The 21,785-nt window shown below is 49.0% G+C and overlaps 7 protein-coding genes across 7 annotated transcripts; 4 read left to right on the forward strand and 3 right to left on the reverse strand.

Annotated features, from left to right (window-relative positions):
• Nucleotides 1–2,417: 2,417 nt before the first annotated feature.
• Nucleotides 2,418–3,059, reverse strand: C8Q69DRAFT_445666 (hypothetical protein; the record flags this gene model as incomplete). Its single annotated transcript, XM_028629080.1, has 3 exons — nt 2,418–2,614; nt 2,772–2,832; nt 2,949–3,059. The coding sequence occupies 3 exons, from the start codon at nt 3,057–3,059 to the stop codon at nt 2,418–2,420; spliced, it is 369 nt and encodes a 122-aa protein (XP_028484392.1).
• Nucleotides 3,060–4,790: 1,731 nt separating this feature from the next.
• On the forward strand, nt 4,791–6,861 carry C8Q69DRAFT_471358 (putative NAD kinase). Its single transcript, XM_028630897.1, has 4 exons — nt 4,791–4,918; nt 5,003–6,011; nt 6,075–6,351; nt 6,412–6,861. Exons 1-4 carry the CDS (start codon nt 4,859–4,861, stop codon nt 6,590–6,592), a joined length of 1,527 nt encoding a protein of 508 aa, XP_028484393.1. The 5' UTR covers nt 4,791–4,858; the 3' UTR covers nt 6,593–6,861.
• Nucleotides 6,862–7,950: 1,089 nt separating this feature from the next.
• Nucleotides 7,951–9,634, forward strand: C8Q69DRAFT_471360 (BET3 family protein). The gene is made up of 2 exons (XM_028630898.1): nt 7,951–8,672; nt 8,861–9,634. The coding sequence occupies exons 1-2, from the start codon at nt 8,377–8,379 to the stop codon at nt 9,348–9,350; spliced, it is 786 nt and encodes a 261-aa protein (XP_028484394.1). The 5' UTR covers nt 7,951–8,376; the 3' UTR covers nt 9,351–9,634.
• On the reverse strand, nt 9,635–11,487 carry C8Q69DRAFT_471363 (putative microfibrillar-associated protein MfaP1). Its single transcript, XM_028630899.1, has one exon. The coding sequence runs from the start codon at nt 11,303–11,305 to the stop codon at nt 9,791–9,793; it is 1,515 nt and encodes a 504-aa protein (XP_028484395.1). The 5' UTR covers nt 11,306–11,487; the 3' UTR covers nt 9,635–9,790.
• Nucleotides 11,488–11,810: 323 nt separating this feature from the next.
• Nucleotides 11,811–12,839, forward strand: C8Q69DRAFT_303516 (replication factor A protein 3). The gene is made up of 3 exons (XM_028627179.1): nt 11,811–12,378; nt 12,509–12,563; nt 12,675–12,839. The coding sequence occupies exons 1-3, from the start codon at nt 12,136–12,138 to the stop codon at nt 12,746–12,748; spliced, it is 372 nt and encodes a 123-aa protein (XP_028484396.1). The 5' UTR covers nt 11,811–12,135; the 3' UTR covers nt 12,749–12,839.
• A 5,174-nt stretch (nt 12,840–18,013) lies between these two features.
• C8Q69DRAFT_508114 (putative small nuclear ribonucleo protein SmD2) lies at nt 18,014–18,932 on the forward strand (the record flags this gene model as incomplete). The annotated part of the gene is made up of 6 exons (XM_028632947.1): nt 18,014–18,033; nt 18,154–18,186; nt 18,342–18,458; nt 18,541–18,596; nt 18,664–18,739; nt 18,890–18,932. The coding sequence occupies 6 exons, from the start codon at nt 18,014–18,016 to the stop codon at nt 18,930–18,932; spliced, it is 345 nt and encodes a 114-aa protein (XP_028484397.1).
• A 739-nt stretch (nt 18,933–19,671) lies between these two features.
• On the reverse strand, nt 19,672–21,734 carry C8Q69DRAFT_403876 (putative dihydroxyacetone kinase; the record flags this gene model as incomplete). Its single annotated transcript, XM_028628018.1, has 3 exons — nt 19,672–20,300; nt 20,378–21,009; nt 21,097–21,734. 3 exons carry the CDS (start codon nt 21,732–21,734, stop codon nt 19,672–19,674), a joined length of 1,899 nt encoding a protein of 632 aa, XP_028484398.1.
• Between the last annotated feature and the right edge of the window lie 51 nt (nt 21,735–21,785).

Here is a 21,785-nt window from a genome sequence, read left to right on the forward strand (position 1 = left end):
TCTGACCGACTGCATAGTTAGTTACGAGGTCGGCTTGCAAAGCTATCGTAGTAGTATGGAGTATGGACCCCGTGTCTGGCCCCGTTCCCTATGGCCGGAAATGGTATCTACGCATCGGGCGAAAGGCATCACTCAGCAAAGTCCATACAGTAACTACAACAAACTTGTGGTCCGTATCTCCCACAATATTGAGCTTCTAAATTTCATTTCCCCCCAACCTTGCAGCAATAATGCAGTCAGGATCAGCTGTGTGTGAGAAACAACCGTCAGTCATTCCGGTCGGGGGGTCCTGATCCACCATCCCTGGCCCATATCATGTCCTGGTGAGCTGTGTCCGATGCACGTTGCCAACCATGGAGACATGATAATAACTGTCAGATCAAGGTTGCGATAAATCAGTATCACGACGTAACCTATCTTTGTCCTTCGGGGACGTGTCAGCACCTAGTCACCTGGCAGATGGAAGATCAAGAGGAGTGATATGTTGCAGTACTAGACTACTGCCCGTGTTCAAATCACCTATGACAGTATGACTTAGCTCAGATCGAATAACTAGCCTTTCGGATCGCTGGTCCAAGCTGACATGCAGCGACAATGCGCCTTGGTTGGAGCGATCAGACGTACATACATTCCTACCTTACCCCTTCGCCGGTGCCAGAGCTGCATCATGTCAAGATCGACTCCTATCCCGGGATTGGATAATGGATCATGGATAGATTGGCGCCTGCGACCTTCTGATGTCTGTGTTACTGTTCCTCGATTCCATAGGCTTCCGCACTGCCTGCCACGGAAGTGGAGATGGTAGAAATTCTCCTTTCGCCTGCACCATGTCTAGTAACCTTACATATGGTTTTACTTTGGACCTGTACTTAGACTAGCTGCGTCGGCAACACCCGACTGCAGCAAGCAGCTTTGTCTCCGTGTAGGGATGGTGAAATATTGAAATGGGGGGTCAATTTCACGAAACGTGAAATTTCAACCCTTTTTTTCGTTTCGAAATTCGAAACGCACGGACCATAAGTGGGGCGCACTTATTACAAATTAGGAAACACGGAGAGTAAATCAGCTAATAATAATTCAGTTAGGTGGTTACTAATTGATTAGTAACATTTCAAAATTTCACACATTTCATTTCATGAAATTCAGACCCCCAAATTTCATGAAATTTCTGAAATTTTGAATTTCAAATGCCATCCCTATCTCCGTGGCATTTATCTTACTTTACTACTCCGTACCCCTCGCTCTCCTTGAGATACGTAGCGCGGGGATCGGCACGAGAGAGCACCGCGCGTTCTGCTGAGACCTATGTTTCTGTAACATCGCTACTCCATACCTTAGTCTACTACTAATTTGCTCAGAGGGAAGTTCACACTGGCTGATTGTTGCGCGCCCAGAACCTTGTTGACATCAATGTCATTTGATCAGGCTAAATGCAAGGTCTCGGTCAGCAACGCTCTTTCAGCAGCTAGGTGTTCATCAATGGACCCTTCTAGGTTTCTGGTCATGTGTACGGAGTATCACCGAGTGCGCGTGGAGAGAATAGACTAGCTATCACTTTTTCTGCAGCCATGGATTGATTATACGTACCTAACAGAGATCAGCAAAAGAGGAGAGGAATTAGGATCGTCCTTGTCAGGACCTACGCACGAGCGTGCTGTGGATTGTTTTGTTTTTTTGGTGATGCGCTAGTTATTCAAAGTGTGCATCAGTTTTATATTTTTATATTTGGGCTTGACCTTGCAGTGGTCCTCATGATGGTCTTGGCCTCTGAAGGCTCTGATGCACACCCCTTACTTCCTCTGAGTCTGGGGTGATCTAAATATACAGACACGCGCCGCATGAGCTCGCTTCGGCTTAGGCAGCTAGCTAATCAACGTTTACAAATCTATCTACGGAGTAGACGCTGTCCTAGAGTAAACTGAGCAGAATATAAAACATCTTTCACAAACTGAACATCCAAGGATATGGAAATAATTCTAAATGTGGTAATAACTTTCCCGTGGTATTGAAAGTCCATGCGGGCAGTGTATACCTATCACCGTCGGAGATAGGTTATTTGGCAACGAAAGTATCTATTCTGATAATAAACACGAAGCTGTAATAACATCAATAGTCGTTCTCCCGCCGCGGTCTTCTGCGTGTGCTTTTCACGAGTTGACAGTTATCATCTGTATACCAAGTGCCTGTCTCCCTCAGAAAGAGCGGACCAGTAACATTTGTATCATAGGCATTTATATGCCTCCTTAGTCGCGTAGTTATTATCTCGATATTATCACCGTTTATCTAATCAACGAAGGTATTAGCTTTCCGTGGAGCGCCTTCCCCCTTAGTACGAATATAAATCGAACGATCTATGAGAGTAGCCAAAATGCAAGTCTAGCTGCTGGGTCTCCATCGTTAGCTTCTAGGGCCAAATATCAAGGGTAGCTGTCAAGAATGAACAACTGCTTGAATGCGTATCTGGTTACGAAAGTCATATAAATCAGTGCTATCATATTGACGAAAAGTGGAACTCTGTCTCCCATGTCTGAATTCCGGAACGTCAACAGGTAGCATAGCATCCACTTCGATGTGGGAGATCGATTCAGGTCTTCCACGTAAGATACTAATTCGCCTACATGATATGTCAATCATGGAAAGGAAACGGGCTGACATTGAGAGATATGATCTTCTTGCCTCTCTATGATATATGCAGTCAGTCCACCATAGTCGATTTCTCTCCTCTAAAGTCTATGGATCACATTCAGTCCCAGTATACTTCCTGTGCATACCATTCTGGATAACAACTCTGATAGCAAGACCAAGATGTGTACATGCGAGCCCCTTGCAAATCTAGGTATAATGTATGATTTCCCTAATAGGAGACACGCTTGGACGCTCTCTGTAGAAGCAATAGTAATGAGATTCGGGAGCAGCTTGTAGGCAATGCGATATAGTGAGACACCTACGTTATTCTCGCTCGGTCCATCATCCTTGTCCGGCGCAAGATCTCTCAGATCCCTTGCCTTGAACTTATTTTCGTTCACATGTGCAAATTGAGTTCCGATAGCAAGAGCCATCAATACGCTGCACTCTCGGCGGAAGGCATGCCACCGAAGCAGTGATTAGAGATAAAGGAGACTGAAGCCGTGTAGCTCTGGAGTATTCCCTTATTCCCATCTTATTATCATGGATTTCCTGATGGGTAGAGAGTTAACTAGTGCATACCTGGAAGTTCCGAGATCAACGAACCATACATACCTCTGCGGTGCGAGAACTCTCTAGATGCTGGTAAACTCTCCGCCTAACACATTGGGGGGAACTCCAATGAGGAAGTTCACCTGAGTAATCTCTACTTTGAGATTGGAATATATGCGATTCGTGGATATCCATTTTATATACGTGCAATGTTATCAGGGAGCGTTTTCGCAGTAAAATTATCTCCATTAATCTCAGGTCCACCTTCATTATCGCACCCAAGTTCTTCTATCATGGGATGCCATTCATCGTCCTCATTTTACTGTATTTTCTCGGAAATATTACGAACGTCAATAATAATATTTCCAGGAAAATGCCGAGAAATTCGTCCAAGATAGCAAGATGGCAAGTCTTCTCATCTCTAGTCAAATTTCTATGTTACGATATTAGAAAACAAAAGCGGCGAATTAATACAATGATCAAGATAATCTTTACCTTTCATTCTGAACTCCCACGGTGTCCACTGGAATCGAAACCTGCGGAGATTCGCACTGCAGATGAATTCGAGAGCATCTTTTGTAGGCAATTCCGCCTTCGTATTTTTCTTTGAGCCCACGGCAGATATTACAACTGCGTTTATTTTTCAGTAGAGAAGGTCCCACTCAGTTAATAGCAAGATCACGGGTGATTTTCCTTATGCGCGTAAAGCTCTCCTTCCTGGAGGATTTGACTCGTCGGGAACTCTAGACGTGATGGCTAGTAAAATCGCAATACTTCATTGAAGTGCCTCGGTTCATAGACATTAGATGCTAGAAAAGCTCTGTGATTTCAACGAGTTGTCTCAGTGTCAGGTATACCTATTCTCTTAAGTCAAGATGATAAGAAGTGGTGGTAGCATAATGCATAAGTTTATCCATCTATCTATAATCGGTAACACTTGGCGAAAATACAGGAACATCCAGCAAATAGCTCAGAACGGAGATTTATTTACCTATTATATGCAAAGGCTACGGCCTCGAGGAGAGAAGTGCAGTGTATATTATGTGGTCCAGCGAGGCGTTAGGAATGGTTAAAGTAGACCTAATAGCGTGTGAGGGGTAGCGAGCATATTAGAATATTTTAATACCTTTTATTATTAGCTCATAGTTGGTTCAAATGCTCCTTCAAATAAGCCAATGTTTTAATTCTCACTGTGTTGTTGACTTAACTGGATGCGGAATATATAAAAGATTCTTCTAGCTTCCGGTTGGCTTTTAATAATAGGTATGTATGTACGTACAATTACCTAGTAGGAATATTCATTTCGGAGAAGGGATAATAACACAGAACCATACCGTGGCACTCTTGTTGTGATCACCCGTATCGCAGCTCTTCTCATTCCTGGTTCCTTTCATCTAGCGTATACTTACTGAAAACAGGCGAGCGATGTAGCGACGTCATCACCTCCCGCTTCGTCTCCAGCTCGAACCCCGCGCAGCAAAAGAAATCCGAGTTGCGTTGCCTTTCCCTCTAGCCGTGACTAGAAGGGAATATCAGCAATCGCAATTGTTGTGATAAATCCGATTGATTCTGTCGCTTTCATAACATGTCAGGCAGAGATTCAGGTGGTTCTTCTGCCATCGATGATGGAGACGTTGTGAGAGCACCCTCCGCCTTAACCGTAGGACCGGTAGCTAACGTGATGAAATCTATCAAGTTTCACGAGAGTGGCAGCGATTCTGAGATTCACAAGCAACTAGAGGTAAGCTGGTATTCTTTTTCCTGTCAATTTTTCCATTTCGGCCTCTTATCGTGCTTTTGACGATTCTAACTCCGGTTCGTAAAGGTAGTCTTCCGCCCGGACAATAACCACCGACGAAAATCGTCCCTTGTCGACGTTGATAACCCCAAGATCGCACGGCGCCGTGATCTAAGCGACCGGAATACTGCTTGCTTCGTTCATTCCCTTCTCTCCGGAGAATGGGAACCGCCAAGCAACAGACTCGAAGACATTGAGGAGGCCAGAAGCCAGCCGGCCGACGAGCCTAACAATGATGCGACCCATTTGACTGAAGCAGACAACGTGTCCATCATCGATTATGCGAAAAAGCAGGCGGATGAGGCAATTCCATCCGTCGTGGAGTCTCGGCATCTCACAAAGAAGCAATTGTCCGACATGGCTTGGAATGTGCGCAAGCTATCGAAGAAACTGGGGAGTGTCAAGCTAAAGCTCTCTGTGAAGACTGTTTTCCTGGTGACGAAAGCGCATGACGAATCTTTGGTGAGCTTGACCAGACGGGTTTGCCAATGGCTTCTCTCGACGGAGCGGGATAAGCCTTACATCGTTTACGTGGAGGAGAGACTTCAAAAACATCCGGACTTCGATGCAGATGGTTTGATTCGAGATGAACCGGCTGCCGCAGGCAGGTTAAAATACTGGGACAACCAACTGGCTCATGACCAGCCACATATATTTGACTTCGTCGTCACGTTAGGTGGTGACGGGACGGTTTTATATACCAGCTGGCTGTTCCAGCGTATCGTCCCGCCAGTCCTCTCATTCTCTCTAGGTTCACTTGGTTTCCTAACCAAATTTGACTTCGATCACTACGAAAGCACACTTACCAGTGCCTTCCGAGATGGTGTTGTGGTGAGCCTGAGGTTAAGATTCGAATGCACGGTTATGCGAGCCAAGCAGCAGATTGTGGATGGAGAGGACAATGCTCATGGCCCCAAGAAGAGAGACTTGGTAGAGGAACTGATTGGTGAGGAATATGAAGACTGCGTGACGCATACTCCGGACAAGGTATTTGAAATTCTGAACGATGTCGTCCTTGATCGCGGCCCCAATCCCAGTACGTATCTGGTTAGACCTCACCTGCGGTTCTGGTGTATAGATTGCTGACTGAGATATATAGCAATGTCTGCCATCGAGTTGTTTGGCGATGATGAGCATTTTACGACCGTCCTGGCTGACGGTGTCTGTGTCTCTACTCCTACTGGATCAACTGCTTACAATCTCGCTGCGGGAGGATCTCTCTCGCATCCGGAGAACCCCGTCATGCTTGTAACGGCCATCTGTGCCCACACGCTGTCGTTCAGACCTATCATTCTGCCGGATACGATCGTCCTGCGAATGGGTGTACCGTATGACGCGCGTACCACTTCATGGGCAAGCTTTGACGGACGGGACAGGTGAGCTCGCCTTAGCGAGGAATTTACGACTGATGGTTCAGGCTGACAATGGGATATTAGACTTGAGTTACACCCGGGTGACTATGTCACAATCTCGGCGTCTCGATATCCATTTGCGAATGTCCTACCGCCCGGGCGGCGGAGTGAGGACTGGGTTCACAGCATCTCGAAGACACTCAATTGGAATTCAAGACAGAAACAGAAAGCCTTCAAAGAAGGCCCTTCCGACAGCGCATCATGAGCGCGACGGAGACATTACTCTAAATACCGTGTAGCTGAAGTGGTTTGGATCGTGAAAATAGACCCTTCTGCATCTGTAAATATGGTGCACTTCAGACTTGCGTAGTTATTCATGAAGATGACCAAGATTTCGTATTGAACGATAAAATAGAAAATACCAGTCTTTTCTATTATTATTGTCAAGATGGCTCGTTATCATTACCCACCGCAAGGGAATCGTAAAACTCAACAGAACTATTATTTTGATTCTAGATTTTCTTTTAGTTGAGGACACAGCGGGGCTCTTTTTCTCACTCTTTTTTTTTTTTTTTTTTTTTTTTTTTTTTGGCGGTTCTCTAGAAGCTTCCCGTTCGCTATAACGGTGTCCGGGTGGGGAGTGATGGTTTCCCCGGCAGCCTCGCTTAAAATATAAAATATAAAAGGCCCAGCTGCCCTCCCGAAAAGTTTTCTCTTTCTCATCCACATCTTTCACTCACGCGACGTTCGACAGAACAATCCCCCTGCCAGCAAGCTTCGCAGTCAGCGAGGAGAAAAATGAGTCTCTTGTATCTGTCTGGCTATTGAGCTGCTGACAGGGAACAATGTGAAAAAGGAAGGAAAGGAAAAAAAAAAAAGGAACTTGCCGATCAAAGATCTCTGCTCTGGCAGACTTTGCTAACCAGTCAAAGACCAGCCATCTCGACTGACCATTTCTTTCGGTAAGTTCTTACACTTTTGTCTTGTCTTGTCATGGTCAAATACACCCTCCTTTCTATATGATGAAAATTCCTTCCACATTCGCAGTTTCCACGCTAGCACGTCGCCATAAGAACCCATCTTTAGACGTGCTCTGTGCGCGAATATCTTCCTTGGATGTCTGATTCTATCCACAAAAAAATTTGCATTTGTTGATCATGGCTCGCGATTCGACATTCTCAGGAATCGGAAGTGCTAATGACTTGCGCAGTTTAGGTATTTTTATTTTGCGGCCCAGAAGATTCTGTTTATAACATATCCACTGGGTTTGATCGACGATCTTTATTTGGTAGTCTTGTACATATCTATCACGAGGAGGATACACTGGTTACTATGGGGCAAGGGAGTCGAATTTTTCCTCGTGCTGTTTAGTCGCAAGGCAGGCTTCGTTGTAGCTCGTGTAAATTTAGGATACCCGGTCTGTTGAATGCATTGAGAATCCCGCAACGATTTCGATTTCATGTTCTTGAAAAGCTTTTGCATACTGTAGGCTGCGGAGTAAATCGACTCTTGTAAGGATGTTTGCCAATAATTTCACCCAAGTGAAGCCGTATGATGCAAACCGTAAACCCCTTGAAATGACATCCAATGTGTCAAAACGCATTGATCAACGTACTTTAAACACTTCGTATCACTGTCAGAATATTATTCTTCTTGCAGAAGTAATAGGTGGTGGCTTGATGCTACTTCTTCAGGACTGCATCAGCCGGTAGTCTGCTCCGCCGTATTGATTAACTACGGGGAGCGGAAGCTAGAGACATGCGGAGATACATCGATCTCTCTCCAGTACACATACGGAGGCAGCACCGCAATGCCACGATGATGCATTCTTAGGAATAGGCACGAAGTGATATCTATGCCCCAGTTGCCAATCGTCGATCTCCTAAGTACCTTTCGACATTCTATCACCCGCCGACTAACCCGCGGTCCACCACCACCACGACTATCTACGTTACAACAATAACTGACACCCTGCAAACCTATACCCTCCTTATTCCCATTGCATCCCATTAAACTCTTTCAACTGAACACTGCATACCAAACGGCATCATGTCAACGTCCTCTACCGCCCGCCACTCCATCATCTCGAACAGCGGCAGCGGTTCCAACATCGCAGGCGCCAACGAGAAGCCATATCAACACCATCCCTCGCAATCAGTATTGACAATCCACCAGGCCAGTTCGCCAGGCCTGCGTGTGCCATCGAACCGCAAGACCATCTACGATAGACATCTGAATCGGAGTCGAAATGCGGATCTGAGCCGCGCGAGCTTTGCGTATCTCTTTGCGGAGATGGTTACGTATGCGCAGAGACGGGTTACGGGAATTCAGGACCTGGAGAGAAGGTGAGTTCCTGGATTCGTTGATTCTTCTTGAAGGAGGGAGGGTTCTACAGCATTATTTGCTGGATATATGTTATGATTGAGAGGCCAGTTGGGCAGGATAATGGCGTATATCTACTCACATGATGCGATTTGGATGAGTAGCTATAAACCACAAGAAAGAAGATTGACCAACTTCTCTCCTTTACCAGATTAAACGAACAAGGCTACCCACTCGGCCTCCGCTTGCTTGATCTCCTCTTCTACCGCTCCGCATCGACGTCGACATCCTCCTCCCTAACCGCCTCCTCGACGTCTTCGTCACCTCCCAACCGACCCCTCCGCATTCTGCCCCTCCTACATCTTATCCACGGGCCTCTCTGGCGTCTCCTTTTCCAGCGCCCAGCAGATGCGCTCGAACACTCCGTCTCTCCGCAGACTCCAAACGAGTACATGATCACAGACAACGACCCGTTGGTGAACACGTATATTAGCGTGCCCAAGGAAATGAGCATGTTGAACTGTGCGGCTTTCGTGGCTGGTATCATTGAAGGTGTTTGTGACGGGTGTGGTTTCGAAGCAAAGGTCTCGGCGCATAATCAGGGTACGGAGATGTGGCCATCCCGGACAGTTTTCCTGGTTAGGTTCGGGGATAGTGTAATGGAGAGGGAGAAGATGCTGGAGAGGGCGGGTGTGAAATAATCGAGTCCAAAGGAGATAAGTCATTTGAAACCTAAGGGACATGGAAAAGGAGGGAGACGCTTGATTCCGCAAAAGAGCAAGCATCATGAGCAGCTTCGGCGTTACTGAGGGGTTATTTCTTCGCGGGGCTCTTTTTCTAGACATTTTGATTCGAGATTATGATTACGGCGAGGCGTTGCACAGAGAAAGCCATCGAAGAGACTCTTTACGTTTTAATCTTCAAGTTAATAGATTCATGTCAAGATATCGACCAATATACGTTCCGATTGAGAACCGGATAGAAAAAGCTCTACTTTTGAACTGAAGTATATCTATCGGTCGTTTCTGTCCGTGCCGACTTGAGAACGCCATAAACCAACTTTGTCCATTACAGCCAGTAGTCGCCTTGAACGCCCGAACAAATGCATGGTTTTCCTTTTAGAAGAACGGAAGTTTCAACCTCAATGGACGCTGTCCACCCGCCGCCGCTTATCGCGGTCATCATAGGGCGATGGAGACCGCTTCCTACGATTCCTGTCATCGTCTCGATACCTGTCTCGGTCACGTCGATCGTCGTCTCTGTAACGACTTCGGTCATTGTAGCGATCTCTTCTCGGCGAGAAAGATCTAGACCTAGAGCGCCGCCTCGGTGGTGTACGAGAGCGCGAACGTCGCCTTTCTCTGACAGCGCTTGCGTTTGCGCCTGTTGGTCCTTTGCGACGATCGTCACCGCGATCTGGCATGAATCGCTCATCTTGGACCCCTAGGGGAACATCACGGTCCCTACGAGGTCGGTTGTCGAAGCCTTCACCCCATCGACCTGTATCTTCAGATCGCAGATCCCTGTAGCGTGTTCGTCCCTTCTTTCCAAGCTTTGTCATGTCTCGAATCTGCATGTACTGCGGCAGAGTCTCACGATTGACGTCGTCCGCGAATCGGGCACCCATAACATTACGCTTATCGAGGCCTTCACGCTCCAGATCGTCCTGGAAGAAAGCACCCTTGTGGAAGTAACGCTGCATGAACCCCGTCTGTCCTCGAGTCGCCTCTCGTTCTTCCTTCTGCTTCTCCAGAAATTCACGGTCTTCACGTTCCCGTTCTTCCGCGGTCAAGTTGCGACGACGCTCGATCTCTTCGCGTTCCTTCTCTGCAGCTTCGATCGTTTCGCGCTCCCGTTTGATCCGCTTGAGCTCCCGTACTTTCCAGGCTGCGTATTCAGCTTCAGGGTCCAGCCCGTCCCGATCGTCCAGCGCTTCTTCGTCGCCAGCCAGCTCATCCTCATCCCATTCTTTCTTGCCTGCTGTTTTTGCAATTGCTTCCTTTTCCAGCTGCTCTCGGACTAGCAGGTCGGCTTTTTCCTGCTTTCTGCGACGCTCCGCCTCAGCTGCGGCATCCGCTCCAGACGTCTCAGTCTTCGCCGCCGGAGCATCTGCAGCTTGGCCAGCACCGTTATTACGCTTATCCTTCTTGATGAACGTAGGACGTAGTAGAACCCTTCGAGGGGCCTCGTCTTCGGAACTTTCTTCCTCTTCAGACTCTTCCTCTTCCTCCTCCGATTCTTCCTCTTCACTTTCCTCTTCACTGGCTGCGACGGCCGCAGCAGCAGCTGTTACTGTCGATGGTCTGGCAGCTTTCGCAGCCTCCTCATCAAGTTCTTCCTCCGTAACGAACCCTTCCTCGTCCTCATCTTCGTCGATTTTCACTTGTTGCACGCCCTTCGTTATCTTCCCAGCTGCCGCACCTGGAAACGAGGTTGCCTTAGGAGCTTGCTGTCTCTGCTGTTGCTGTCTTCTTCGCTGCGCTTCCTGCTGCTTGCGTCTTTCCTGCTCGTTGGCCTGCTCCTCCTCCTCCTCCTCCTCCTCTTCTTCTGATGAAGAAGGCTCCTCCGCGATCGCTTTTCCCGGACGATAGCGCTTGACAGGCTTGAGAGGGTTGGCAGTCATGCCCCGGTGTTGGGAGGGGAGTGGAGGAGGCATGTTGACAGCGGCGATGACCGCAACTGACGTCGCTGGCGAAAGGCAATTGGCGACTCGAAGCGTGAGACTAAGGTCGAAGATATATGAATCGAAGTCTCTTATATATTGCGACCCGCCAACAGTCCTCTTTTCTGGAGGTCCTAGACGTTAAGGATGACAGAGTCGTTGGGCTGTCGTTCAGTCCAGGCCTGCGAAGCTTGTGAAAGCGGCGATGTTCAGTCGAGCAGTAGCATCACGTGATATATATAGATGTACTGAGCCAGCCATTTTTTTTTTTTTTTTCAGTTTTGGTATGGACACCACTGATTATCATAGATTTGACAGATAGATTCAATAACTCAATACTGGATATGAATGTAGCAAGCTTTCTCCAGGACCTAACCTGCTCAAGTGCGCGTTTGCCAGCGAGAGTAACTAGGTACCCAGTCAAGCTCTACGGACGAAAAACAACCCCTCAGACTCGACGAATCATACAGCTGTCTCTACCAATACCAGCCATATGAAGCAATAAAAGAACCTAGCAAAGTGGTTGTCATGCTGGTTCAAAGAATCTACTCCAACCCAACACTCTAGATGACCCCGTCAATTAAAAGCACGTGACTACGCGTTACGCGAAACGCGCGGGCGATGACCTTCACTTTCCTGAATCAGTCAAACATCTCTGTGATCGACTATTATTTTATACCGGCCCATTTCACGAATTAAACCGAACACTTTTGACCTTTTACGCTAGCTTCTACTCTACGTCTACCATCAGTCAACATCGCTCTTCTCCCGTCTCTAGCAGATAGAACTTCCTAAGAAACAACATCCCATCCACCATACACACAATGTCCCTCCAAACCCCGCGTGTTCTCCCTGCGCACATACACGCCTTCCATCCTTCGAGCGGCAATCGCTCATTGCAAACAGTCCGTATTCTGGGCACAGTAACTGCGCTCCATGGCAGCACGGCGACTCTTACGTGTGGAAATAACGGCGATGTCACTTTGCTCTTGAAGTTGGATTCGCATCTGCAGATGGGGAGACTTGTGGAAGTGGTGGGAAAGGTCGCTGAGTTGGAGGGTGGGCAGGTATGTTTGATTTTTAATTTATTCATTGATTTCAAATAAATCAGTTAATTTGTTCTGGCGGTTGGGGGGGGGGGGGGGGGGAGTGGGGAAGTGTCTGGTTAATTTAATAACTAACACATGAATTGTATAGGGACTCGGTCTGCGCGTTTTGGCATCGACGGATTGGGGAAATCCAGCGGATTGCGGTATGTTGTATATTCATTTGATTCTCTTCAACTCCCATCTATATACAGTTTCTCTAAACGTTTTTTTTTTTCTTTTCGTGGCTAACTTGTTGTTATTGTTGATGACTGTAGATTATAAGATCTATGAACAAGCCGTGGAAGCAACGCATCGGTTCAAGGAGATCTTTTATGATTCGAATGAATGAACGCTTTTTTCGTTTGCGATGTTGGAATGGAAAATACTCAAGAAAGGACAGAAAAAAAGAAGACCAGGATGAATGAAGAGATAATAGGAGGCAAAGAGAGGCGCATATTAGTTTCTTTAAATGTATGATACCACCTTTACTCGGGATCTAGAAATACGCAGGTTAGAATGCCCCTACCAGAATGATCTTGCATCTTATCAACAATAGTTATAGCTTGAATCCTGGCTGTCATGAAGCGGAACATTTTTGCAGAGATCACATGCTGTTCTTGGTGACTATAGAATCTGTCTACTGCTTAAACACATCTACTATAGGAGAAATTCGGCTTTGCAGATAATAGTGGAACACCTCAAGACTCTCTCTCCCCTCTCCAGATCGATGATATTTCTATATGTAGAGTGCGAAGTAGATCATTGAGACCTCTCATATTTAATATACTAAATGCTATTGTGAGAGATGATTTCATCTCGCTGTGTCCTTCCTATCCTATATCCCAAGCAAATCCTATGCCCTGGTCAAAAGACCGTCCGAAATTTCCCAGTGCAGCTATAATTCGCTGCCGGTATTATTGCTATGTACACTATCCCAAGCAACCGTAACCATAAACATCAGAGTACCTCCAACCCGGCACGAAAACCATCAGTGTAATTCGTTCCCATCCATCCCAAAAACCACTAAATGAATGTGAAATTGTCGAAGAGAAGCCGTCTCATTGCTTGAATCAAGCGAGTGTGGCTTGTTTTTGATGTCAGACAGAATGAAAATGTATAACCGGTCAACGCCATCGCTTAAAAAGAATAATGCAGTTGTAAGCAGAACAAAAATCTATGAAGTCGTGTTCGCAATGTCAGATCATTAAACGGCCGTGGAGGCAGATGCCTCATCCTTGTTCTCTTTATCACTCTGGGGCCCGTTGGGCCCGGCGTCCTTCACGCCTAGACTCGTCAGGTGCTCGTTGGGAGAATCGGAGTTGAAGAATGCAGAGTCGAAGAGCCCGGACTGATTTTCGCCTTCACCGGTACCGTCGAAGAGAAGGTGTCCGAATTGAGAGTTATGGAGGTTTGCCTTATGAACAGCAGGATCAGAAAGGATCGCGTTGATGAGATCGTCCGATTCATCAGGGTTGCTGAAATGGCGCCCTTGGCCTGTACGCTGCTGACCGGCTTCGGATCCACCGGGCGATACATAATCCGAAGGAATCCAGTCCACCCAATTCTTAGGCGGCTCAAAGGGGTCAAATGAGTCCGTCTGTGTTATCGAGGCGGCGTCTTCATCGAAGATGTCCATTATCATACCGTCAATAACCTCATAGTTTCTAGAATGAGGACTGTTGCCGTGGAGCGAAGGAAACTTGGGAACATTAGACCCAAATTGCTTGCTGGGCTTCGGTCCACGAGGAGTAGATCCTGGTGACGCCCCCTGGACACGCTGCAGGCTCTCTGAAGTCGACTTGCTGGGTGTCGTTCTCGAGCTCCCTGCTCTTCCATTCCCGGGAGTAGGCGAGAGAGGCAAGGAAAGTCGCTTCTCTCCAACCGGCCCGCCGCGTCTTCTCGGGGTTGGACTTGCAGGCGGATCGAATTCGAAGGTAGGACTCTCGAATAGGTCGTCCAGATCATCATGAGAAACAGGATGATGGTTTTCCTTGTCCGCAGACTCCTTTGCCGAGTTTTGAGAAGCGACCCGAGGACTACGCCGAGGGCTGTTCATCAACGAATCGCCCAACATTTTCATAGCTCCTTGGTCCTGCGCGTTCGGAAACAAGTTTCTTCTGACTGGTTTTGGTGTAAGATTCTCCTCGGATGCTGCGACATTCCGCACCTGGAGATTGCGAGCTGGACTCGATTGGATTGCCCGCCGGAGAGCCTCTATCGCATCCTGTTCTTGCCAACGGCGCTGAGAAGTGTCCGTGGAGCCCCGAGGCTCTACGCTGTTAGCACGGCGTCGGCTTGAAGATCCATCCTGCTGTTCCTCATTATTGTCACGATCATTCTCCGCGTGCGGAGTGATTCCCTCTTCCGCAGCAGGAGAAGAAGCATCGGAACGCCCTGGAGAGGACTCGGGAGGCTTCGATTCCTCAGTTCGGCTGCGGCCCCGGGTTGCAGTGTTACCTCCGCCGGAAAGGGGCCCCTTTTTATGCCTTGTAGCTCGTTTTCTCTTGTCCTTGGCTGGCTTATTCCACTTGTTCTCAGGTCGCATGTGCTTGAACTTATGAAGCCACAAGCCACAGGGATTGCAGAGGAGCACTTGCACATAGTCGTTATCTGTGTCGGCGAGGGTCTTTTTGAAGACCTTGAATTTGATGACTTTCTCCTTATTTTCCTGATCCCTCTCCACGACCTGCCAGAACAAGATTGTGTTGTCTCTAGCGAAATCGTTGGCCTCTTGTTCACTGCCCTCCATCTCTTTTGACCAGGCCCTTCGCCAGGTAGGAGTTTCAATAGCGCCACAGTTCTCACAGAAAGGAGGAACTTGTCCATCACGGATACATTTGTCGAGGCGTGCCTGGACCTGTTTCACACGTCTCGCGCCAGCCCCGCTTCTTACCTTTCCATCATCGACAGGGAGTGGAGCTGGTGTTTCGATGGCGGAGAAGTCACTCATCGGCCCATTCCACGAGTGAGAATGTTGCAAGACAGGGTCACTCGCCGGGATTGCACTCATGAGCTGTTCAATCTCGCTCTGCGACATGGGTGCTGGTGCCAACGGTTTCGGGGGCTGCCTTGCGCTTGCTCTTGAAGAGGGCCTGGACCCGGCCCTTCGAGCAGGAAGTGTAGGAGTGGAATCCTTCGGCGATGGAGCTGCCGGTCCGTCACTAGCCAAGTAGTTGTCGTGTTGCGGAACCGAAGCACGGTGTGTAGTGACCGGAGAGGTTTCCTGGGTGTTAGAAGCGCCAGTATGCTCGTTTCTTGCCGTGTCACTGGAGATCTCCTTTCTGCAGTGGCCAGGAGTTACGACATCGTCATCCATATTGGTACGTAGACATGTGTCGTCATCCAAGAGGTCTTCGAGCGTGCCACTCATGAAGCCAGAGTCAGGGTCCATGGGTACTGGTGGAAGGACAGGGCTAGACCTGTTTGGGAATCCATTGTCCACGATGGGCGGAGATGATGGCATACTTATAGAAGGCTCAAAGATCCCATGGTAGCGAACCTCTTCCGGGGAGTGAGCATTCGGTTCCGCGGAGGGGCGGTCATCACTCATGGCATAAGGTGAGTTATACTGAGCAGTGCTCTGAGAAGAGGCCTCGCGAAGCAGACTTGGAGCGGGGCGTACCCGACGAGGCATATCATCAGGACCAGAGATCGGAGTAGGTGGCCGGATTGGTTCTTCGTTAGATCCCCTGGCCGAAGCAACTGCAGGATTGACGGGAGTTGGACGATGGATGCGAACCGAAGCAGCCGTGCTTGCTGCGACGCGGAGGGAAGCAGACTGCCTCTCAATGTTCATGTCGACACTGCTAGGCCCATCTGCCCTGTACAGTTTAGCCCTCTTTCTCGGCTGCTGGTCGCCTATCTCATCCGAACTGCCATATCCTGACTGCACAGACCCCCTGCGAGAGGCAGAATACGACGGATGTCTCTGAAGCTCTCCATCACGTGTAGATGTTCTCGAGGAAGGCCTGAAGGCCTCGCTAGCTCCACGTTTGGTCTGCTGGCTGCTCGTAGGCCGGAAGCCGCTAGGAGTCGAATCTCTGCTGGGTGCTGCTGCGAACGTTGACTGAGCCGGGGAGCCAGCCTGGAAAGGCTCATTGCCATGCATGGTGGGAAACTCCCTTGGCGTAGAACCTTCACTGAGAAGCTGGTGAAATTTTTCGATTCCCGAGGCATCCAGAGGGGAGGTGGTACGGTCAGTCACTTGAGGACGTTTGTTAGGGGCAAATAAGCCAGGGTTCTGCTGAATAAAACTCGTCCATGCTCGAGCATCGAATTCTTGCGGAATGACCTTGCTCAGTTCGCGATACTTCTGCATGCTGGTGAGATACTCGCTCTGCATAACCGTCGGAACGGGCACCAGTCTCAGTTTGACCTCCAATGTTTCTTGGGCTCCTTTAGAAAACAACCCCAGCACGTTCTTGCACACACGACCGGTGACGATGGTTCTCGATTGATGGGCAGGTGCGTTCGGCGTGGGCGAAGCGGAAGCGAGGACCCATGACAACATTCCCTGACCGACCAGCGGCGTCTCATATTCCGAGTAATCGTAAGCATAAACAGTGTAGTCTTGACCTAATTTAGCCACCAGCTCAGGGCTAGCACGTCCAGTGAGCAAAGGATCCGATGCATGATCCGGGAAACAGGCACCGCGTACCTAGCAGACACAATGGCTTGGATACATGTTTTCAACTCGATGACACCGATCTGAGTCTGTTCGTCAAGGTAGGCGGTTTGAATATCGAGCAGATGAGGCCACCGGGCAAGGCAATTCGTCTTGTTCTCGTCATCGAAGGTATAGAGCACCTTGACTGCATTTGGCAAGAGTAGCCATTAGAACAGAGCGTCCGCACAGCGTGAGAGAAGGAACTTACGCCTCATAGAGCGGACGGATATACCGTCCTGAGATTCCATCCCGCCGGCAAGTCGTTGCTACCATACGCAGGGAGGTGACGAGATCTGTAGGAAGACGAGCTTTTTCAAACCGTGGTCGAGCTGCAAGTGACGTGTAGTGTTCGCGTTTGCGAGTCGGCCCGACGCTGAAAATTGAAGGTGTACTGAGGAGAAATTGAAGCTGGAACAGGACAACTGATGACAGTGTGAGCTGCAGAAGAAGTCTTCCAGCTGTCGTAGACGAGATTAGTGCCGTCGACTAGGAGAATAGACGGGTATGCAACGCAGGTCGCAGTGGTATGGAAGTCCTAGCCAGCGGGGCTCTGGTATGTAGGAGAGCGTAAGATGAGTGGTGGAGGACGAGTTGAGTAATATATAGAGGAGAAAATGGGAGCCACCGTGAAGATATATGGCAGAGGAAGCGATAGCCTGCCGCAGGAGCAAGTCAATGGCTCGCGGGGAGGTTGGGGAGAGAAGATCCCTTGAGTCGTGGGATGGGATCGAATAGTTTAACTACCCAAGTTCAACTTGGATCTCAAGCGTGTACGCGACGTGACGCAGCCAATCGCGAGCTCGTGAGATCAAAGCGCCAAACACGGCAAACACGCGCCGCACGTGACCCGCCAAGCTCTCCAGCTGCTTCTCTGGGGAATCCGAAGATCGCAGAGCATCCAAGTCTCTCTCCAGCAGCAGTCCTCTGTCTTCTTTCTTATACGGCACCATGTCCGACACCAAGATCCAGTAAGTCTTCAGATGCTCCGCGTCTACGCTCTGATGAGTCATAGACCCTGGCTGCAGCCCCTAGACTCCCTCATATCCCTGTCGATGGAAATATGCTGACCTTCTTGCGCGACTCTACAGAGATCTGCTGAACAAGCCCCGCAGCGAACTGACGTAGGTTACTTTCTTTAGCCTTGATGTATTGTTGCAGTCTTTCTCTCTGTTGCCTGGACCATCGACCGTTTTATGCCGTCCACGGCTTGCCCCGCATCCCGTCATATATTTCTAGACGTCAGAGTACGATCGCATACTGACTGTCGGACGTCTAGCGAGTATGAGGTCGCGCTGGTGGAGGAGCACGAGTTGACCGCAGGACCGCTGTCTCTGCTGCAGACTGCGACGCGCACGCATACCCAGGTTCTGATCTCCTGCCGGAATAACCGCAAGTATGTATCTCTGATCGCAATCATCGATCTATACTCTATATTCTAGCTTACCTTTGACTGACTGTTCCCCTTTTGTCTCAAGGCTGTTGGCGCGTGTTAAGGCCTTTGACCGTCATTGCAACATGGTTCTTGAGAATGGTAAGCCTGTCCTGACGAATAATGGATGATCCCAAATTGTTCATGGAACGTTCTAACTCTCTCTCAGTCAAGGAGATGTGGACAGAGAAGCCCAAGGGTGGAAAGGGAAAGGGAGTTAACAAGGACCGCTTCGTCAGCAAGTTGTGAGTTGCATGATCCCTCTTATTTTTAGGTCAACCGTAGACCTGATAGCTACGCCGCATATGTTGCCACGCTATGTCCTTCTCTCGGCCGGAGTTCCCTCGTTTTCCTCTAGGTATTCTCGCCATCCGATTACTGACCTGCGGTTATAGGTTTCTGCGTGGCGACTCCGTCATCCTGGTCCTGCTGAGCTGAAGGTGCCACGCTCGATTTCTCGATTTCTCGATTCTCTTCTAATCCTAAACCACGCCGCCTGTGTCATCACATCTGAACTCCGGAATGAGCCTCTGCCGCAGTATCGACTTATCTACATCGTTCCCGCGTAATGGCCTGGGACCTACCTACGCTGTGCAGATGTCGTCCCGGAGGTCGTGTTCTACGATGGAGCTATATCTTGCTTTTTAAAAAGAATCCCGTTTCTACAAGGGATAGCAGTGACGAATATCTCACACGCACTTCGAAAACAGAGGAATGGGTAAAATGGCGTTCTGTATCTGCTTAAAAAAAAGGCTTTCCCTTGATTTGATCACTGTTCCCGACGGTTGGAAAGGGAAAGGCAATTTATTTAATTATGCTGCAAGTCCTGCCGTTCTCGAAAACCAATGTCCAGGGAATGGGAACGAGCAAATAAAAAAAAGTTTAAAAGCATAAATCAGACTCCCAGTCATAAGTGTAGCCGCTTACAGCGGATAGAATTTTGACACCTGAAGCAAAGTTGGATATCCTGGTGAATATAGGAGTTCTGTACCATATCGACTTATACCAAAAAATATATGTATATTTATATATTTATCCTTCTCAAAAGGGGCGAAGATGTCCATGAGCGAATCATCATATCAAATCATAAATAAATAAATAACACAAACATGAGAGGATGTGCGTATTATTTTCATTTCTCTCTCTCTCTCTTTTTGCTTTCATTTTCATCTTCTAGTTAAGCCGCCTCAGCCAACCCCGTAAGGAACTCACTAAGTCCATAAGCGCCAGGATCAGGAATCTTCCCAACCCATTCATCCTCGCCGCCAACGTAGACCGCACGACCCAGACTGGCTTTCATGCTCTTGGTAGCCTCGGTACCTTCCTGGGCTGCTTTAGCGGCAGCCTTGATGTCCTTCGTCTCGATCAGTTTCTTAGAGAAAGGCACAAGGGCGTCCATGAGAGTGCGGTCTCCAGGCTGGGCGGGCGTGTATCTACCCAGAGCGGAGATGGAGTACCTGACTGCCTCAGACCAGGTTTCGGCAGTGACTTGAGTAGCACTGCTTCCTTTGTCCTGGGCGCGGAGACCGTGCGAGAGAGCATTGAGGCCAATGGAATAGATGGCTCCTGATGTGCCGTCCATGACATTTTCGACGACGTTGGTGATTTGGTTGACTGCGTTGACGACGTCGGTTAGGTTGGTGGAGGGGTCTTGGATCTTTGCGAGAACGGCCTCTGCGCCGCGCTTGAGGCCAATGCCGCAGTCGCCGTCGCCGACGATGGTGTCGAAATGTGTTACTTGTGGCTCGGCGGCGATGATGCGCTTGAGACCAGCTGTGAGAATGGTCTTTAGGGCGATAGGATCGGCTGGTGGGTGCTTGTTAGCTATGATGTGACTGTGTGTGGATTGTGACGGCGGGGGGTTATAGTATATATATGCTTACTCTTCAAATTGCTAGGTTGCTCTTCAGGGAGCTTGGTCTTCGGGAGTTCAGTCCCCTTTTCATTTGCGCGCTCCCATGTTGATGTTGTGATAGGAGCGGTCCAGCCTACTGCTTCAGCAGGAGCGTCGATAAGCTCTAGCAGGGACTTGCCAGGCCCCAGGCCAGTGTCTGCAAGCTTAAGAAGCGATATGCTGAATCCCAGACCGTTCAGACTGGTCTGGAAAGCACCCTGGATCGTGCGGACAGGGGAGATCTTGTAGTCTTTCTCGAGTTGTCTGTACACTTCGCTTGTGATGCCGGACAGTTCCAGAGTGCTTACACCTCCCAGGTTGTTGACGAATAATACAAACTTGTCGTCAGGTTCGCGGGTTATGAAAGCACGGTCCTTGTCGTTGTGGTCCAGAAGTTGTAGGAGCATTGTCTTTATCAGCTCTTCCATGGTAAACTTTATGCGGTGGGATCCAGGCTCGTTATGGATTCCCATGCCCACTTCCACCACGCCAGGGGGAAGCGTTTCCGCACTGGGGTCGATCTCGCGGCCAGGGACATGGACATGCTCGAGGGAGGCGCCTAGCGATACCAGGTTCTCGTTTGTGAGCTTTGCGACTCCGTAGACATCCTCGAGGGAAGCACTGTTCAACTATTAGTCTGGTACTAACTCTCCAAACTATAATCATACGACGACGAGCGTCTCGCCCATGGGTAGACGGCCCACTCACCCAGTTTCCGCCAACGCTCCGACAATCTTCAATATCAAGATACCGCCAGCAATACCTCGTCGACCGACCTTTCCACTCTTCTTGCGTCCGACTCCCACATCATCTGCCATGGGGAAGAATTCGGTCTTGATTCCAGCGGCCTTGGCCTTCTCAACGGCCATACCGAAGTTCAGGACATCTCCCGTATAGTTGTTCATGATGATCAGAACACCCTTGTCCGTCGCGACACGCTCCATTGCCGCTCGGCGCACTTGCTCTGCCGAGGGCGAGGCGAAGATAGTTCCAGCCACGGAGGCCGTCAGAATTCCTTTGCCCACATATCCAGCAAAAGCGGGCTCATGGCCAGAACCACCTCCGGAAATGATGGAGACCTTGCTCTTTGAAGATTCATCAGGCCGGCGGAAAATGATCTTATTCTCCTGATCGAATTCCAGAGACGGATTCGTGAGCGTCAGGGACCGAAGCGCATCAATGACCAACTTGTTAGGGTCCGTAAAGAAATGCTTAGCTGAAAAATCGCATATTGTCAGTAAAACGAATACCGCAGTAGTTTGCTTAGAGAGCTGGCTAGCAGATGGGAAGTGGGCTGCTGGAGTCGGCCAAAAGATGTGGGTTTGGGTTAAGGACGTACACTGCATGGTGAAATGCGATCTATACTGGAATGGAATATGACGCCGAGAAGGTTATTG

The sequence above is a fragment of the Paecilomyces variotii genome (assembly GCF_004022145.1).
Source record: "Paecilomyces variotii strain CBS 101075 chromosome Unknown C8Q69scaffold_7, whole genome shotgun sequence".
NCBI lineage: Eukaryota > Fungi > Ascomycota > Eurotiomycetes > Eurotiales > Thermoascaceae > Paecilomyces > Paecilomyces variotii.

Bases quoted from the DNA above. Each gene is read 5' to 3' on its own strand.
- C8Q69DRAFT_471358 (XM_028630897.1), top strand. From the start codon at position 4,859: ATGAAATCTATCAAGTTTCACGAGAGTGGCAGCGATTCTGAGATTCAC. The intron at 4,919-5,002 runs GTAAGCTGGTAT...CGGTTCGTAAAG, and splicing joins AGATTCACAAGCAACTAGAG to GTAGTCTTCCGCCCGGACAA. The intron at 6,352-6,411 runs GTGAGCTCGCCT...ATGGGATATTAG, and splicing joins AGCTTTGACGGACGGGACAG to ACTTGAGTTACACCCGGGTG.
- C8Q69DRAFT_471360 (XM_028630898.1), top strand. From the start codon at position 8,377: ATGTCAACGTCCTCTACCGCCCGCCACTCCATCATCTCGAACAGCGGC. The intron at 8,673-8,860 runs GTGAGTTCCTGG...CTCCTTTACCAG, and splicing joins ATTCAGGACCTGGAGAGAAG to ATTAAACGAACAAGGCTACC.
- C8Q69DRAFT_471363 (XM_028630899.1), bottom strand. From the start codon at position 11,305: ATGCCTCCTCCACTCCCCTCCCAACACCGGGGCATGACTGCCAACCCT.
- C8Q69DRAFT_303516 (XM_028627179.1), top strand. From the start codon at position 12,136: ATGTCCCTCCAAACCCCGCGTGTTCTCCCTGCGCACATACACGCCTTC. The intron at 12,379-12,508 runs GTATGTTTGATT...TGAATTGTATAG, and splicing joins CTGAGTTGGAGGGTGGGCAG to GGACTCGGTCTGCGCGTTTT. The intron at 12,564-12,674 runs GTATGTTGTATA...TGATGACTGTAG, and splicing joins GGGAAATCCAGCGGATTGCG to ATTATAAGATCTATGAACAA.